The sequence below is a fragment of the Telmatherina bonti genome, assembly GCF_933228915.1.
Source record: "Telmatherina bonti genome assembly, chromosome: 13".
NCBI classification, from domain to species: Eukaryota; Metazoa; Chordata; class Actinopteri; order Atheriniformes; family Telmatherinidae; genus Telmatherina; species Telmatherina bonti.
Genome location: NC_136611.1, coordinates 6448160 through 6468619, shown reverse-complemented (window position 1 = coordinate 6468619; position 20460 = coordinate 6448160). Strand labels below are relative to the sequence as shown.

General features: G+C 38.5%; 1 protein-coding gene across 1 annotated transcript in view; it reads left to right on the top strand.

Moving 5' to 3' along the window:
• Window positions 1-3828: 3828 nt before the first annotated feature.
• Window positions 3829-20460, top strand: part of mapk1 (mitogen-activated protein kinase 1) — a 40655-nt gene continuing 24023 nt past the window's right edge. Inside the window, exon 1 of the mRNA XM_079251913.1 lies at window positions 3829-4143. Coding sequence (XP_079108039.1) covers window positions 3998-4143 — 146 coding nt within the window. The 5' untranslated portion in view covers window positions 3829-3997. The remainder of the gene's footprint in view (window positions 4144-20460) is intronic.

The following is a 20460-nucleotide window of genomic DNA, read 5'->3' as shown; positions in this document are numbered from 1 at the left end:
CCGATCACCTGTTCTAGTCTTTGTAACAGAATGTTATGATTGACTATATCAAATGCAGCACTAAGATCAAGCAAGATAAGTACGGACACAAGTCCTTTGTCTGAGGCCATAAGAAGGCCATTAGTAACTTTCACTAATGCTGTCTCAGTGCTATGATGAGCTCTAAATCCTGACTGAAACTCCTCGCATAAATTATTTCTGCTCAGGTGGGCATGTAGCTGAGCTGAAACTATTTTCTCCAGAATTTTGGACATAAACGGGAGTTTAGATATAGGTCTATAATTTGCTATCACCTCTGGATCCAGAGATTGCTTTTTAAGTAAAGGCTTGATTACAGCAGTTTTAAATGATTGTGGTACATATCCTGTCACTAAAGACATATTGATAAGACTTAGTAGTGATGTATTAATTAAAGGGAAAATGTCCTTAAAGAGGCTCGTTGGGAGAGGGTCTAAGATACAGGTGGATGGTTTAGATGAAGCAATAATTTAGTTAATTCAGAGGGTTGGACAGGACAGAAACTATTTAGACACAAGTCAGATCCTGGTTCTAAGGATGCTTCAGAGACCACAACAGGCTCAACATTATAGGTAGAAGGAAGAGTATTGTGAATTTGATCTCTAATAGTGTCAATTTTATTCCTGAAAGAATACATGAAATCATCACAGCTAAGTGAGAAAGGAATACATGGCTCAACAGCGCTCCGGCTCCTAGTAAGCCTGGCTACAGTGCTGAAAAGAAACTGAGGGTTGTTTTTGTTTTCCTCTATCAATGATGAATAATAAGCTGTTCTTGCCGTACGTAAGGCTTTTTTGTATACGATTAAACTTTCTTTCCAGGTTAAGTGAGACTCCTCTAGTCCTGATGAACGCCATCTGTTTTCCAAACGCCTTGATGCCTGTTTTAGAGCTCGAAGCTGGGAATTAAACCAGGGAGCCTTCATAATCTTACCTAATTTCTTCTTCTTCTTTAGGGGAGCAACATTATCCAAGGTTGTACGCATTGAAGCTGTTATAGTATCAGCATGTTGATCAATCTGAGCAGGAGTAAGGCTTAAAGGGGGACTCTCAGTCATGCTAACACATGGTAGATGTGAAAAAATTGATTCAATTGATTGTTTAAATTTTGTAATATTATTGTCTGATAAACATCTACTATAGTAGAATTTATTTTTGGTCAGTGAGTAATCAAATAAAGTGAATTCAAAGGTTAATAAGAAGTGATCGGACAAGACAGGGTTTTGAGGAAATACTTTGAGCTTATCAGTCTCAATACCATATGTTAGAACAAGATCAAGAGTATGGCCATGAGAGTGAGTGGCTCCATTGACATTTTGTGAAAACCCAATTGAGTTTAGAATAGAGCTAAAGGAAATGTTTAAACTATCATTTTCATCGTCAACATGAATATTAAAATCACCTAGTACAATGACCTTATCAGTAGTCAGCACTAACTCAGACAAGAGATCAGTGAATTCGGTCAGAAACTCAGAGTAAGGTCCAGGTGGGCGATACACTAATGCTAAAAGGAGCGGTTTCTCTGAATTCCATTTTCCACTGAATTCCACTATATAAATAAAGTTGAATTGAATTTGTTGTGTGATCACTTGTGAAAGAATGCATCAGGGTTTCTGGCTGCTGCTTAAGCTGAACAAAAGAGGCAGACTGGACTGGTTTTACCAAAACGAAACTGAGATAAAAAAGGAATACAAAAAAGGTGACATCCATTCATGCAATGGAGAGCTCAGGTATTCAATGTCTGCAGTCTCAGGAGGCAACTACTTCTCATGCATCTCATTTACGCTGCTTTGTGCACTTGTCTGAAAGATTTTAAAGGTTGGGACTTCTGGCCCAGTAATCCCATTATGGATCTGTTTTGTAATGTATTAAAAAATCTGGTCATGAATGAACTAAACAGAGGGGGTGTTGTGTCAAAACTGGTACATGTGTTTGTTGTGGCTGCCACATCCTACAAGGAAATAAAAGTCATGTAGCCTTCAGCGTAGTGCAAATCTTCAGCCGCTTTTGATGTCTTTACTGCCAGAAAAAGCGTAAGTAGGTGTAGCAATTTACAAAAATGTAAACGTATATGGACACGTGTTGAAGCTTGAAAGTCAACATTAGGTATGACCAACCTTTTTTTAATAAACGGTCTGAACCCTCAGAGAAACTTTCTGGTAATTAGAGCGCAGGAATAGTTCTCCAGACTTCTTGAAGGACTTTCCAAAGCTCTTCATTAGCCCCATTATACCTGTGGCCACTGATTTTTTAGTTAAGTTTTTGTGTCATTTATCCTTATCCTTCCTTAAAAATGGCTTTTGACAGCCATATTTTCATGGAAAACATTTCTGATGTGATATCAATGAACAATGGATCAACTGAGAGATCAGAAGCATCGCTTCAGTTTTAGCCTCCCTCAAATGGCTCCCAGTATGTTTTAGAACTGGTTTTAGGCTGTTATAACCTTGTCAGAAGTTGGAGATCCTCTGGCTGAGGGCCTCTAGTTATTCCAGTCCTGACTGAAGACCAGAAGAGACAGAGCTTTTGAGGTCAAAGCCCCTAAACTCTGAAATTAACTTTCTGAGGAGGCCAGATCAGCAGAATCAGTCTCTTCTTTAGAATAAAACATACTTTAATCAGAAAGAGCCTTTCTTGATTTTATCTAATAGTACTGATTAGATTTGCTTTTCTGCATTTGTATGATATTGTGTTGTTTTTAGGTTGTTATATGCTATTAGTGTTTTGTGATACACTTTGTATCATTTGTGTAATGTAAATGTGAGTTTTAAGTGGAAATTGACTGCCTTTATACCCAGTATGAAACAATTCTCTGATATATCAATTATTCATTAATTTTCCTAACCCCTTCGTCCAATTAAGGGTCGCAGGGAAACTGGAGCCTATCCCAGCAGTCTTTGGGCAAAAGGCAGGGTACACCCTGGACAACTTGCCAGTTCATCGCAGGGCCACACTGAGATAAACAACCACTTGCACATACACTCACTCCTATGGGCAATTTAGAGTAACCAATTATCCTAACATGCATGGATGGTGGGAGGAAGCCGGAGTACCTGGAGAGAACCCACACGTACACGCCACTGCCCAAACCCCACCCCAGCCAAGGATAGAACCAGTGACCTTCTTGCTGAGAGGCCACAGTGCTAACCACTATGCCAACATGCTGCCCAATATATCAATTAAACTTTGGGTCGGGCGAGCAAACCCCACACAGACATGGGTGGTATTGAAGACCAACAGAGGGAGGAGCTTAAGAGTTTATGACATCATAAAAATGGAGATTTTAAAACAAGCTGTTTAAATGCTTATTTTCAAAGTCTGCTAAAAACTAATTAGTCCTGGGGTTGCTTTTTATATGAGTTTTTTTTTTTTGTCAGTTTCTGACTTAAAACACCACACAAGACAATTGTAAGCACTTATAAAAGTGATTTTATGCACACAATATCCCCTTTAAGGACTGCATAGGGAGATTATCTCAGAGAGCTTCCATCTGGTACAATGCATATTTTACTGTCATCTAAACTAAACAAGCAAACAGATACAGAAAGAACTATTTAAACAATGTTATCATCACTGTCAGGCTGTTTTCCCTGCAGATACTATCCATAAACTAGTTAAACTAGTCCAGATGGTAGTTGAGTACTCCTATCAAGGTCTATAAACTATAAAGAAGTGGTCAGCCCGGTCATTTTTGTATTTAAAGGAAAAACAGATTTGCAGGAAGGAAAAAAAAAAAAAAAAGGAAAACGGGATCACATGACCATCTCCGTTATTTCCTGCAGCAGCAGCCTCTCCGCGGCTGTTCGCTCCTGCCTGCCTCCCTGCGACAGCTCAGCAGCGGCGTGCTCGCTCCGGCGCTACTCCTCCACACGTAGTAAAGGCCTCTGCTGCGGCGGATACTAACACAAAACACACACTTTTAGGACCTGATTTGCGCTTTTTCTTTTATTAGATAGCCTTATAGAAAGCCAGTGTTCATAATGGCGACAGCTGCGGTGTCTGCCCCTGCTGGCTGCGGCCCCAGCCCCGGACCGGGAACGGAGCTGGTCCGCGGCCAGGCCTTCGACGTCGGGCCTCGGTACACCAACCTCTCCTACATCGGGGAGGGCGCCTATGGGATGGTGTGGTAAGTGCACACGAAGTCTTTCTTTCTCCAGTTTTTACTCCTGACAACACGTATTTTCTTCTCCTCCACAACCGACGTTTAGGTAAACTCGCATGTTTTAGGTTAAAATAGTAATTAAATGTAATTTTTAAGCTCGCAAGCAACAGTGCCAAGCCGATGTGAAGGAAAGGAAACGGCGTCTGTTTGCGAGAAAGATGGCGTTAAAAAGCCCAACCTGGAAGTCTGCGTTGTCATGTTACTTTTAGCCTGTTTAAACAGACTTTTAATGGAAAAATCTTTTCTTTTTATTCCACATATTAGGTCATATAAAACCATTTAAACACACAGAATCGCAGTTTTCCGTAGCATCCAGTATATTTTGCTGAAATACATTTCATGTTTTGACAAAATTTTCATGCTTTTTCCAACTGAAATTTTAGGTTTGCTTGGACACTGTTTAGATTTGGTTGGTGTTGCATAATATTCCTCAAAATGTAATGTGGGAGTATCTCAAGGGTTTTTTCTTGTACATTTATTTCTGTAGCTGGTAGTCCTTAAGGCTACTTTTCTGCAGTATGTGAAGGAATTTATAGCAGAAAGTGGTTTCTGTATATCTGTGATCTTTAGAGGTGACTTGGATTTATGCATTAGTTTTAAGCGGAGAAATTTAAGCCACATTTCAGTTAAATTTAGTCTGTTTATGTGACATTTTATACATGTCTTTTTTTTTTTTTTATGAGAGCTGATTTCTGTCAGCATTTCAGAAGAAATTGAGCTAAATCTTGCACATCTTGTAAAAGCGGCCAGCTTTGGTTTCTGTTCTGTAAAAAAACAGTTGACCTTATATTGTGCACAATGGACTTTATTACATAATTTGTCTTTGTGTCAGCAGCAGTAGTATAGTTCTTTTATATGGGAAGGATTTCTGCTATCAGATAAGTTGGTTTGACACACAGTGAAGATGCAGCATGTCGGGGAGCATCTCTTTGTCTTCAAAATAGAAAAACCCACCTGAACTAATGGATCAGACTCATTATTTTTTTATTCAGAGCTGATTTTATTAAATATTTGTTTGCAGTTACTTTAATACTCATGCTACAGATATTTATGCCAACAGTAAATGACGATTGGACGTTTCTTGTGAAGCATCTTGGTGGAACCTGACTGGAAATGGACCCTTGAGCATGAATATTAATAAAAGCCAATAAAATTAGGCTGTCACAGATGGAATAACTTAATAATTCCCATAACTATTACAAAGAATAACAACCTTTTTAATGAAAATTAATCCAGAAAAAATAACTAAAATTGACCTGAATCTTGTGTCCGTTTGCTTTTTTTAAGGCTTTCTAGATAAAAAGTGCACTTTGCAGATATGACCACAAGAAATAACAAGTATGCAACCAGATGGCATCATTAAAAGATGATAAATACAAATAAATTACCCAGCTGTTTCCAAACAAGTAAATAATGATAGTTATGTAACTATCTGGAATACTTCTTATCACATGATTTAGTTTGGTAATTTTTTCTCTGGAAGGAGAAATATCTGATTATTTTACCGGTCATGTCACTAAAACCTTCACTACATCAGAAATAATTAAGATTTTTCATTTAAATTTAATCCAAATAATGGAGGAAAACTGAGCAAGTTGTAGATCTGAACAACTAAAACTCCATCCGCACCAGCATGTTGCATGTGCTTCTCTGAGCTAACCGCTTGACATCAAGCCACACAAGTTTCTTTTTTTGCTTGAGATTACTTACCAGGGTAACTGTGTAGGCAGAGCTGTGATGTTTTTTCTTCTTTGTATTTAAAAAAACAACTTTCCCTTAATGAACTTTTGGTTCCTGTCAGCCTTTAATGACGTCATCATCCAGACGGGCCATCAGTTCTCCTGGTTGCCTCCTGGGACGTTCTTTGTGGTTCCTCTGTGCACTGCTTCCAATAATGATTGTTTTTAACCCTCAAATAAGGTTAATACTTCAACAGTTTGTGTCAGGATCAGTCAACAAGCCTGTATTACTGTAAGCAAAGGGATCGTTTCTGTAAAAATGACACTTGTTCTAATAATTTGATGGGTCAGTTTGGAGTAAAGGGCATTAGAAGGACACTTTCCGCATTGGCGTGTCATGACCAGTTTCCTTTGGCTGTGGAATGTTTTATTGTGTGGGATGCGTTTGGACACGTGAGAAGAAAGTCTTGCAACCTAAACTTGCTCTAATGCGCTCATAAATTTTAAGTGTTGATTGTCTTCCAGGAAGCTGATGATGAAGCAGATATAAACCTATTTTCTGACTGAACGGGTTCAAACGGATCCATGAAGTTGTCTGTTTCAGCTGACAAAGACCAGTTTAGAACGATTTTTGTTGTAAATATTTCAGATGTGTTTTTTTTAGTTTGGTTTCTTCTATTTGAAAGACCACCACTTGATCTAACTTGGTGTTTTCTTCGTGTTCTCTGTGGTTGCAGTTCGGGGAGGGGGGATGTGCTTCTGCCTCCTTGCACTTGCTGATTTCTTCACGAAACCCGTGGGTTTTCAGTCAGTTGGTCATATAGCTTTGATGTGCAGCAGCCTGCAAAAGTGCTGCAGCGTGCGTTGCAGAGACAACCCTGCTTTAAATCCAAGTGCGTCCAGTTGAAACATGCACTGAAGAACATGGTTATTTTCAGAAACCATTGGTGGGATGACTGATTTGGTTTTTTTTTTTCGATGAGTAAAGCTAATTATACCGTCTTGGTTTTCCTTTTTCTTTTAGGTTTTGTGTTTTCTAAACTAAGAGCAGCATGTTTAACTAGACTTTAACCAGCTTTTAAAAGCATCTTCTCTCCAACACATCTGAATCTAAAGGCTGAATTCCCTCATCTGCATGTCATTCCGCTCTGCAGAGGCCTGAAAAGAAGCCATTCATTCAATTCAGGTATTCTGAACGGTTGCATGTAAAAGCTGAAGACCAGTAGATCTGGATTTGGGCACCTCTGGCCTACTAGGACAAGTTAAAGCCTTTTGTGTGCCATACTTTACCCTTTTACCTCAATGAGATGAAAACCACTGGAGTTGCATCAGTCCCACTTCCTTCCAGAGTACGAACAAGCAGCCGTTTATCATGTTGGCCAGCAGTTCTAATCACCCTGGTTTATTTTATACAAGAATGCAGATTATTAACTTTCCAGCTACTTGCATTCATGTAAAATTGATTCCTTCTTATTGTCCGCAACATGTAGCTGTCGGTTTCATGGCCTCAATTTTCCATGTTGGAAACTGGAAACGTGTTATGGAAAGAAAAACGTCCCCAGTTCCTACTGGCATTTAAAATTAGCATAAGATCCTGGATTTTATGTTCTTATAAGGGGTAGAGATGACAATTATTTGCCTTTACTGCAGTCGTTTTGACACAGAGCTAAAAAGAAACGTCACGCTTGTAGATCTTCTTGGTACAGAGAAATAATCACGATTGTCCAGATGATTGTGAGTTAAAGACTAAAAATGACATTTAACCTCCTTATAGGTCCTAAATGACATTTATCCATCTTTTAATGCAACTAAATGATAAAGCAATAGTAACAGAACCAAAATGTCTTGTTCCAACTAAACCCCCTCTGCTCTGTAATCAATAAATAAATCTTAGATATTACCTCTGAATTAGTTTCTGAGAACGATTAGAAAAGGGCCGCTGCCTGGACTTCGGAGGCATCTTTCTGGAAACTACATTATAAAAATAGTTTAGAGCATTTAATCTGAACCGGAGTGGGAAAAGAAATCATACTAATTTCTGACTTCCACCTGTCCTTTAACAGAATAGTCGCCATTGGAAACATGAACAATATGATAACAGTGAAAATGAAATAAAGTATATCTGAAATATTCTCTACTTTACAGGCCATTGCATAACATTTCATGCCAGTGTTGCAAACAAGACGGTAGTTTAACCCAGTTACTGTACATTTACTTTTTACTTTAGCGTGCAAAGCTGGTGTTTATCCTGCAGGAGGTGAAACATGTTTCATGTGTTTCTTCTTCTGCAACTTACAGACAAAGCAGCACAAGCGGTAACGCATGAATGTGGTGTAGCTTTGGCTTAGTTTATTGATCTGCCCTTTTGTTTCAGACATAATTCTTTACAGAATGTGAAATTAAGAAACATTCTTATTTATTTAATCATTTAACACCCAGATTAATTGTGATGTAAAGTAATTGTAAAATCCCCAGAGCTGAATGCTGATTAAATATACATTTTTAATTAAGATTTGAACTTTATTTTCTTAATATCTGACAGGTTTATAACAATTTAAGTATAATAAAAGAAACAAAAAATACTATATTACCATTTGATCCATTTTATGTTGTGTTTTTCTGTGCGGGAGATTAAGAGCCAAGCTGCAAATTTCAACCAGATTTATTATTTGAACTTATGTCTAATTTTAACCTGCATAGATGCATTGTCAGTGTTGCATTTCATGTCTGGAGGGCATGTCTGCCAGGGTCAATTACACCTGGCATCCCAAAGAGAGGACATTTAGGATATTTACAGATTAATACAGCGCTGAGGCTGGTTGAAAGATTTCAGAAGGATGTAACGATGTTACATAACCAACACACTGCTGTTAGAATAAAAAGCCAAGATGCTGTGTATGGTTGCCATGACAGCAGCTCTGTGTGCAGTTTTACAGTATTTAGTTGACGTCACAAAAGCTTGCATAGTGACACTCGGTATCATTGAGTCAAAGATGCTTGTTTGCTAAAGACTTTAGCTTCTGGGGGGGAGTTACGGAAAATATGTGGGCTCATATGGAAATTTATGTCAACACTTGCAATGCAAATGATTTGCTTCATGGCAGAGCTGTGTTTAGTGAAATTCTGAAGCTGTTCAAAATAAAATACTTTGTAAATATGATCCAGAAGTGTCGTATTTCCTAAAGTTGATCCGAACCCTCCATATAGAGAACACTATTTCACCCAAAATCCAGCTCTCTTCTTCATTTATCCAATATTTAACTCGCTTTGCAGACAAATCCGTCTTGAATTGATCATTTCTCTCAAACTGAGACCTGACTGCTTGATTGTAGGACTCGTCTGTTTCAGATGCTTTTCAGAGTACATCTATTTTTGTGTCTTAATTGCCCCTTGCTCACGATAAGGATGCTCATGCCAAGGCTTTCCAGTGGCTGACGCTTCATAGGTTGGCAGCCAAACACAAACCTCAGTTTATGCACACACAGTCACAGGACAGTGCATCGCCCCGTGTGATGATACGCTGAAGCTGCCGTGGCGTGCTTTTGGCTTTTCAAGCCGCCCACATGAACAGTTGGATCATGGGGGAATGCTGCTGAAGTGGTTTATACAAAGTTTTACATCTAAAAAGATAAGCAGATGTTGGTTGGATTCCTGCTGTTGTTCATGGCAGATTGAGAGATTGCTTGTGTCTACAAGCTTTTTTTTTTGGTCATTACTCAACGCCACTGCACAAAAGTGAAATATCATCTATCCAATTGACACTGTAAGGCAGGTTGATGTTTTATATCAATTGAATTTTTTTGTTTTTGTCCAATAAAATAATTGGGATTTGGGTCTCCTCAGCTGGAGGGGTAGTAATGAGAAAGGTAAGGTATGGAAATGTCTGCAAAGAGGAAGATTTTCCCACCAGTGGCTGCAGAACCCAGTGACAGAGTTGAGTATCATAACTAGAGATGCACCGATACCGATATCAGCTTCGGTATCGGCTCAATACCAAGCGTGTGTACTTTTACTTGGTATTAATAAAAATGTACCGATACCGATTCCAATAGCACTCTATTTAAGCCAACGCAGATGTGTTTGATGTCATGCTTCTGACATGTTGTTAAAAGAAATAAATGCCTTGAATGTTAAAATGTGACATTTTTTGTTACACTAAAAGCTGGCTCTTTGTTTCAAAACCACACATTTATAGTTGTATATAGGTAAAATGTGCCAAATCAGAATATGTTATATATATATATATATATATATATATATATATATATATATATATATATATATATATATATATATATATATATATATATATATATATATATATATATATATATACATACATACACACACTATTCACAAAAAGTTAGGGATATTCAGCTTTAGGGTGAAATTTCACAACAAGCCTAAAATGCATTCAAACCTGTACAGGTGAACTTAATGTGATCTTCTCTAAGCTTTTAAATGCACATGTCCAACTGTTAAATGTTTCAATAAATTTTGCACAAGTTGCTGTTCTCTAACAAGGAGCTTAACGGCAAAAATCACGGCAGGTGTGTGATCCTTGAATTGACCAATAAATGTCCTGGTTCAATTAGAGCTGGTGTTTAAACAGTTGTCCTCATCATGCTGTTCACATTTTGACATCATGAGACCAAGACGACACCTAACAATGGAACAACAGTCCCTTGCCATTGCGATGCTTCAAACAGGACGTTCTCAGACAGAAGTGGCCACTGAGCTTGGAGTGTCACAGAGTGTCATCAGCAGGTTGCAACAGAGATATGGAGAGACTGGAAGAGTCACAGAAAGGCCTAGAAGTGGACGTCCTTTGGCCACATCCCGTGCTGATGACCGCTACATTGTGAACACTGCCCTGAGAAACCGGATGATGAATGCCACTCAACTCCAGGCACGTTTAAGAGAGGTGAGAGGCACCCAAGTGTCACGTCAGACCATTCGAAACCGTTTCCATCAGCGTGGTCTGCGTGCTAGACGACCTGCACGGGTACCTGACCACACCACCAGGCACAGGCATCATCGTCTTGCATGGGCCAGGGAGCATTTACGCTGGACGAGGAACCAGTGGGCCTCAGTGCTGTTCTCTGATGAAAGTCGATTCACACTGAGCAGAAATGATGGCCGGCAACGATGTTGGAGACGTCAGGGAGAGCGCTATGCATCAGCCACTGTTGTCACCAGGCCAGCTTTTGGTGGTGGCGGTGTTACAGTGTGGGCAGGGGTGTCCACTTGGTACAGAACTGCCCTACACTTTGTGAATGGTACAGTGACAAGCCCATACTACCTGAATAACATCAATAATCCAGTGATTGTGCCCCTACATGAACAGCACAGGCCTAATTTCATCTTCATGGACGACAATGTTCCTGCTCATCGAGGCCGCATCATCAGGGAACGGCTGTTGGAGACTGGTGTACCTCAAATGGAACGGCCTGCACTCTCTCCAGACCTGAATCCCATTGAAAACCTGTGGGATCAGCTGAGCCGTCGTGTAGAGGCTCGAAACCCTGCACCCCAGAACCTCAATGACCCGAGGGCTGCCCTTCAAGAAGAGTGGGATGCCATGCCTCAGCAGGCAATAAGTTGCCTTGTGAACAGCATGAGATGTCGTTGTCAAGCTGTAATTGAGGTTCAAGGACACATGACGAGATATTGAGACGTTCAAATTTTTTGTTGTGGTGTAACTACCATTGTTACCTTTTGTGTTGAATGAATTCTTTGAGATGAGGAAATCAGTAGTGCATCCTTCTACTTAAATGTCTTACTTTTATGATATTATATCACTGTAGCATGAACATATTGCATTTTCCATAAATTTCACCTGAAAGCCAAATATCCCTAACTTTTTGAGTAGTGTATGTGTGTGTATGTGTATATATATATGTGTGTGTGTGTGTGTGTGTGTGTGTGTGTGTGTGTGTGTGTGTGTGTGTGTGTGTGTGTGTGTATATATATATATGTATGTGTGTGTGTGTGTATATGTATGTGTGTGTGTGTGTGTGTATATATGTATGTATATAAATGACAATTAGGGATGCGCCGATACCAGTTTCGGTATCGGCTCAATACCAAGCGGGTGTACTCGTACTTGGTATTAAAAATGTACCGATACCACACTATTTAAGCCAGTGCAGATGTGTTTGATGACATGTTTTAAAAGAAATAAATGCCTTGAATGTTAAAATGTGACATTTTTTGTCGAGATCTTTGTTTCAAAACCACACATTTATAGTTGTATTTAGGTAAAATGTGTCAAATCAGAATAAAACTTGTTGAAATTGTTAGATCTGGTTATTATATTTGTATTGGTGAGGTAACTTCAGAAAGGATGGGTCATTTATTACAACCTGATGAAATATTACACAGTTATAACAGCAATTATAACCATAGTCACAATAATGTTCACATAAACAGATTCAGTATTGGGAAATATTGATATCTGCAGATATTCAAGTTTCAGATATCAGTATCTGATCAGAACTACCGAAAAGTGTATCGCTGCTTCCCTCATAACTAATTTTCTGAATCTATTTTAATTCACAACAACCTGATTTGATTAAATTTGATTCTATCAGCAGATATTTGTAGTATAATTTAATGTTATTTACAAACACTTATGTAACACAAGGTTTTAAAGCGTAATAATAAAGACATTGTCATAACTTATCAGTCGCCTGTTTACGTGACCATCAAACTCTAAAATCTGATAGAATGTGTCTACTTGCACTTCTGCTATACCATCGCCAGAAAATGACACTTATTTTGAAGTACGAACATAAATGATGTGACTTCCTGTTTTCGAAACGTTCAGTGTATGTTGAACAAGTCTTAGTGTTAGCTGCTAATGTCAGCGATAATAAGCTGCTAAATGTTTAATAGGTGAATGTAATCTAATGGTGAATGAAAAATCTGAACTTCGCGTTATTTTGCATGATTTATTTTGGATCCAAGCAAAGCGGGTAAATTTTCAGTTGTGCATACATGCTAAGATCTCATCACTTATTGCTAAGTCGCGCAGAAAATCTATAACAAGACGGAAAAAAAACTGTTAGATTTCTGTCTGAAATTTAAGATCAAATAATTTTATTTAATATGACAAGAAATTATTTAAAAACCATTTAATGAATCATTTCCAGTCTGTGTAACCTACTTCCAGTATTACCTGCCTGTAAGTGAGAAGTGGGCTTGTTTTGTTTGATAGCAACAGGAAGTGACAGAATCAGCGGAGCAAGCAGAAAAGCGACAGAGTGAAAGAAAATTGGAAGACAGCTACAGAAAATGTCACAGTGTGGGATCATTTTAAACTCCGACCAAATGAAAAGACTGTACGGTGCATTCTGTGTCAGACCAAGCTAGCTTTGTAGTACAGCTTCCATCTCATCAGAAAGCGCCCGGTTCTCAGCCAGGTTGAAGATCATGTCGCTGTTACTGACAATGGCAAGCTAGTCTTGTTTTTGTCTTTTTGTTTCTCCCTGTGGTGTGTTGTGGATTAACGCTAGCGCTAATTCTACGGTGTAATGCCAGAAAGCCTTTATCGTTTCATTGGCAAACAATTAAATTGAAAGTGCAGTTTCTCTGTGAAATGCAAGAGAAAGGTGTAAAAATGGATAAAACATTCATAGGTTGTCGCATGAAGGATACCGCTGAAGATTTCAGTCAGTTTTCAGTTAAATATAGGAAGTGGAAATTCTCTTTAACCTTTTCATGCATAGTGCCCCCATAGTGGACATGCATTTATGAACTTTTTTTCTTGCATATTCATGAATGATGATGGCATTTTTTGTAAATAAAGCACTTCAGTGGATGTTAGTGAGTAATCAATATGTTTCCACTCACTGGAGAATAAATAAATATGATAGAATTGACCAAATTTGCCTTTGTCATAAATAGGAAAAGAAAATTATAGCTATATTTTACAGATTAACATAATTATATTTGATAAATATTTTATAGAATACATTAAGATAAATCATGATAAATTCTACATATCACTAATAAACAAAAAAACTATTACATATGTCTGTAGAGGTAGAATACTGTATTTTAAAAAAAAAAAGTTGCATTGTTTTTTATTAATTCATGTATGAAAGGGTTAAATATAATTAAAATATATAAATATTTTGGGTAGATGGAACAAAAATGATCTCTAGTCAACCTATTGAAATGGCTCACATTGTTTTAAATTTCCCATTTTGGCGCATTGCAGTTTAATCTATTAAAGACAAAACATTTCGGGGAAAAAACCCCACTTGATTTACTTGATTTGATCATTGTATTTAATTAAAGCAATATGAATCTTGTTTTATAATATTACTGGAATATCATTACTGGTGAAATCATCTATTTGTTGCCATTGTTTAAAGTAAGAATATAGCGCAGTAGCTGAAAACGGAGCTGAATGCAGCAAACTTCATATTTATATAAAATCAATCAACTGCAGTGGCAGATTAATTGACTCAAAGCAGTTGGTTGATGCAGGTTTATTTTTGACTTTAAATGTCATGGTTTGTGGCTTCTTTTTTAATGCTTCACATTTTTCATTATGCAGATTAAATAGATAAAAGAACATTACAAGCTCATTTCTTACATAAAGAACGCTTTACTATTTAGTAACTGTATTAGAAGTGCTAAACATTACATTAAGTTTCAGTATTACTATCCTCATATGTGAACATGCTCTACCATTTGCAAGAAGTAGTCGTGCTTGTTGCCACCGGTGACAATCCTTCTGATAAACTGAATATTTAACCTTCTACCTTAAATCCCTAAACTGACTTCTTCTGATCTGAATCTTAAGTTCTTGACCTGCCTGATTCCTGGCCATTTTTGATGCTTTGCTTCAGTCTGCCATCTGAGCTGTCCTCTTGAAATGCCACCATGGCACCCGTCTCCATGGCAACCCTTCTGCCTCTGACATCAGTACCAGCACTCCACAGCCAATGGGAGAGGGAAGTAGAGAATGAGAGCCTTGACACTCTGAAAATCCTGTTGTGCAATTCAGAAGGAGATGTAATTTGTGTAATTTGGGTGCGTACGCCTGCCAAGACGACCATGACGGCTTCTGGTTAAACAAGTAAAAAAAAAAAAACGCTCACGCCTGCTGCTGCTTCTGCTGCTGGGTTGCATTGATGCAGATGTCTGTGTCGATCAGCAGAATCTGACAGATACCAGGTTTTTGCTTGCAGGTATTTCTCAGGAAGTCCAGATAAAAGGAGCTCAAACCCCTCCAGTGAAATGACTATTGTTCTGTTTTGTAACAAAAGAGAAGAAATGAGTGCGATGTTACGCAAAACGAAATCCCAGGGGGTGTGTCATTGTATTTGGAAGCTACATTGTGAGGTCAAAGTCTGCTTTAGTGTTTTGAAGTTGTCCTAAATTCAGCACATATACGTGCTATCTCGAAAACTCATCTTCTTGGCTCCACTTTTATCTAAAGTTTGAGTGATGTAGGTGATGAGTGTTGCACGCCACAATAAACGTTTCCTCTCTGCTTCATTCTTTTTCTCATATTTCATATGACTTAGTTTGTATGACAAGACAAACCACATTGTTTTTAAAAAAGATAAAATATTTCTGCTTTTAAAATAATCATTTGGTCCTTTTTTTTAAAGGTTATTTGCTTTTTTTGTCTTTTTATTTAAAATTGCGTAATTCTTTGATAGTTTAACATACATGATTTAACTGCATACTGTCCCATTTCACTCCTAAATGTTGTAAAGAATTAGAAAAACATTAAATAAGTAGATAAATTGCATTGAATAGTTATGTACAAAATTAAAGGAAAGAAAAGAAAACCCAAGGTTTTTAAAAGGTCTTTATTCAGCAGGCCTTAAAGCGGTTTTAAGTCATTATCAAAGCAAGACAATAAATCTAGAAATCCTTAAAATTAAGGTGCTCAGCCAAATAATGACTAATCGTTCAATTTCTATACCCACTTATTCCAGTTCACGGCCAACTGGGTGCTGGAGTTTATCTCAGCTGTCAGGCTTATTTTTCACTACTTTAATGTTTTTCTGTATTTATTTATCTTTTATAAAGCAGTTGATTGTTTCAGCTGGGTGTCGAAATGTTGGTCAGCATTGGGCTGGACCATCTTTTTCCTTCAGACTTGTCTTAAATCTTGGTGTAACATCCCCCATGTTGACATTAAGCATCAATAGTTGCTGCACATGAGAATCCCCCAAAGCTGCTCTGCTGGATGTAGATCTGGTGACTGTGGAGTCCGTTGGAGGACAGTGAACTCATCGTCATGGTGGAGATGATGTGAGCTTTGTGACATGGTGCATCATCCTGCTGGTTGTAGCCGTAAGAGGACGTATTCGGGTAGGCCGTGGTCTTTAAACCATGCTCCGTTGATCCCAAAAGTCTGTCCAGAAAATATTCTGCACATCCTTACACATTCATTGAAACCTGAACTGTTGACACAACGCAGGATAGCTCCATCATTTCATGTTGTTTTCCACCCAATTCTGACCTTACCACGTGAAAGTCCCAGCTGACATTGACGCTCATCCCATCAGACGTTTCTCATCTTCTGCTGCCCAGTTTTGGGGAGTCTTTGTGTACTTTAGTCACATTCACTGTCACCTAAACCACCTTTTTTCCTCACTGATGCTAGTTTAAGCTTCAGTAAGTCATTCAAACCATGTCTCCTTTACTAAATGCATTGAGTTGGTGCCACCTGATTGGAGTAGCTAATAAAATAGATGTATTTCTCTTCCATAAATTGAAAAAATAACTTTACTTGTAGCTCTTGTATTAATAATCCTAATTCAGAGAAACTTGGTTTAATCAGTGTAAGTGTGGAGCAAGGCATGCGTGTGATGGGCTGCAGAGTGTGGTGGAATCTACAACCTTTCTGATAAAAACCACAAACAGATATTGAGCTTAAGAGCTGAAAGTTGTGTACATCCAGTATGTATAGGAGGGGTGGAGAGCTTATAGGCAGAGGTATAAAAATAAGTGTGTTATGTAGGACTGCTGCATTTAGATTATATGTAGACAGTTTTTGTGTGTTTTGTGTTACGCCACAGCCAGTCGGTGTGCTTCAGTCAGCATTCCTGCTGTATTTACTCTAAAGGCTCACGAAAGGAAATCATTGCTGGCTGATGCAACAGTCGACACATTTATTTTTAGGCTGCTCAAAGATGCACCCATGAGTTAATTATCAAAATATCTTACTTTGGTTTTGTCCTGCAGTGTTGGTTAATGCTTTTACTGAGGAATTTTTATGCATTTCAGTTGTGCAGTGAAATTTACTTTGGGTTTAGGAGCATATTAACATACATGCAATTTGATATAATGTGATGAATTAAATTTTAGATTGAAATTGTTTGATACAAATCTGGAAATTACTTTGTATTCTCACTGTTTCCAGTATTTTCTTCACACATGGATTTACATGATGAGATAAACAGTATAGTTTTGTCATAATTCAACACTAGTATTTGTTTTATTTGTACATAAATGCAGGGTTTCCTTCAGGAGATTGAATGGTAATCCTGTGACGTTTGGGTTCATTTTGTATCATAAACTAATCAGTCATAATAAACAAGCTTTGGCAGTGCATAACTGCACCTTTCTTCTGTTTCTTCCCTGTGAAGTTAATGATTTATCATAGAAAGTCATTCTTTATAGCTAATGTTTATGACAGGTGTGGCTGTTCATCTTCACAAGAATACACTCCGTCAGACCCTAATGTAAACTTGGACCCTGACCTGTGACAAAAAGCTGCACACCACCATGAAGAGCTGCATTCATGGTGCTTGCGCAGTGCAAGGAGGAGAAAGCCTCTTCCTGAAAGTTCCTCCCTAAAGTTTCTTCAGTCCACTACGGACAGGGATCATCAGCCTGTGCTGAACATTTTAGAAGCAAGAAGTTGGCACTAAGTTTGTCTGATTATGAGAACTTAAACTTCATATTTCAAGTGAAAGCTTTATTTTCATTCCATTAAATTTATCTTCATATTCCTGAAGCTTGTGGAAAAAACTAAAGTAGCATGTTTTAACTGTTTTTTTTAGTCTTAAACTTGGGTGCACCTGCTAAGAGTTGCTGATGTAATGTCATTGTGCTCTGAAGGCTTTACTGGGTCCAGTATATTTGTAACTTACTGCAGAGTACAACCTTTATAAGTGACAACTACACTGCCAGAGGTGTAGAAGTAAAAATGAAGTAGAAGTCCTGCCATGTTTTTTATTTACTGATGCATTTAGAACAGGTGTTTCCACCAATTGGCTCATCTACCTGCAGTGGAGCTGAGCTAATGCCTCTTTTTCCATTAGTATCAGCTTGTCTCAACTTAATTCACCTCAACTTGTCTCAGCTTGGTCCTGTTTCTTTTCCATTACACTTTAGTACCAGGTCTAAAAGGGGTGGGGTTTGTGTGAAATCGCTGTGACGTCATTTTGAACGGCAAGCTCTATAACAACTCAGGACCTAGAGGCAATCTGCAACTTGGTCTTTGGCTTGCCGGTCGCTGACTATAAATTATATTCATTGTTGGAACCACTTCCAGTCTCGCCGGTTTGATCCACTCCGACCATTGTGGTCTTTGACCAGCCGACAGTCACTTTTGAGCTTTTCCAGCTTCTCTCGACGCTGCTGAAAACTCTGTTGCTAGCTGTAGACATTGAGTCGGAAAGCTCTTGATAGATTTTTTCATTTCGTGTCGCTCCATCTGGTTCCCTCTGTATCCTTTCCTCAGCAACCAAGCAAAGAAATGTCTCCACCTCAATGTTGGATCAAGGAATACACTTTTGTTGCACCATTGGTAGTCACATTATGCAAACAACTTGTGAGTTGGAGTCACTCTTCCAGGGATGTCACCCCCTTACCCCTGATTGGCCGCGCCCCTGACCAATAGTGGCACACAGCCTGGCGATGTCACACACACCCGACTCAGCTCGCTTGGATCCTGGGCTGAGGAGTTACAAAAACAGTACCGGTAAACGGGCACAAAAGCCGAGTGAAAAACCCTACAAACCGAGTCGAGGCGAGTTGAGACAAGCTGATACTGATGGAAAAAAGTCATAATTAAATTCACCTGGTTTAGTGACTGGTTGGAAAGAGGTGCTGGGCAGGACTTCTACTTTCTACACTTTTGTACACACATACATTTGCCAAACCTCTTGTATTGAAATCTAGTGTTTAGTAAATGTTAGAAAATGTATCATAATTCCTGTTCATATCAGCGCAATTTAATCTTTTTTTTTTTTTTTTTTTCCCCTCATTTTTTAAATCGTATAACCGTGGAAGCCCAACTGGAAAAAGTCCTGCAAAGCTAAACACCATGTACTAAACTTTCAGTTGGATCTGTGCACAGGCTTGTGATGGACTTCTGGTTTTTGCCAGATATTGGCAAAGCAACTTTTGGTTTACGATAGTCATTAGAGTCACTTGTCTTTTTCTGGAGTTTAAAAGCGTTCCCAATAGTGTATCTCGTGTTTTACTATTAATGTTTCATTTTGTTGGAAGTCCGTCACATGGTTGTGCACGGACCTATTGAACTGGTTGTTGTGGTTTATTTTCACAGAAACAGGAAATCCTTTGGTGGCCAAATGCGCACATTAAATATGTGTGTGTGTGTGTGTGTGTGTGTGTGTGTGTATGTCCTTTAATTTCTGAGGTACAAACAAAAGGAAAAGGCTATTTGTGTGTGAAAGTCTTTTTTTGCACTTCTGCTAGAAGCCAGAAGGCTCTGTTTGGAGAACCAGAAGGTTCCATGGCAGACAGGTTAGAAGAAAAGCAACAGAGAACAGGCTGATGGATGGAGTGGATTTTTCACAACTGAAAAAATTCAGTTTCATGGTTTGAGTAAATGCTACATTTGGATAGTTATGACTGCATACACTGCATACAACAGTTAAAGGACTGCGACACAGTTTGCGTTGCAATACAGTGTCGCAACACAGATCATATCGCAACTGAACATGGGCCGTGTTACTACACAGACACTCTGCAGTGTAAAGGAATTTAGTGACTAAGTAAACAATAAGCATAAAAAATAACTACAACCTCTCACTTATACTGAAATATATAACAAAAATAAATATCCTTTTTTTTATGTGAAACCATTAAAGCTTCAGTACTACTATCTTGCATCCTGTCTCTCCTCTGAGCTCTCTCCAGCCAGTAAAAGTCAAGGACTGCACAATATATCAAATTTACCCTCATTGCGATACGTATGCTGCCTGTTGTTCCCCTGAAGGGGAAGGCCCATCATATCGTTACACTGGTGAAATGCCCTCCCTGATCCATCCTTTTGCATTTATCGATGTTTGGGACTGACCCTCAGAACAGTCATGTCTCCTCAGGGCTGCAGCAGAATCAGAACTTGAACCGCAGACCATCAGGTCACAAGACAAGCCAGTCACCCATTGCAACAACTGCCTAAACTGCTGTAAATCATATATATTGGTATATTTTAAGGAATTGATTTGACATTTCAATCACTGCTGTGCATTACGCTACATAAGGTTGAATCAGTTGTGAATCAAATGGACTCTTGGTCTCCTGGATGCTCCATGTTGACACAAATGGCTGTGGCAATAAAACACAAGAACTGACCAATGTGATGGTGTAAGGT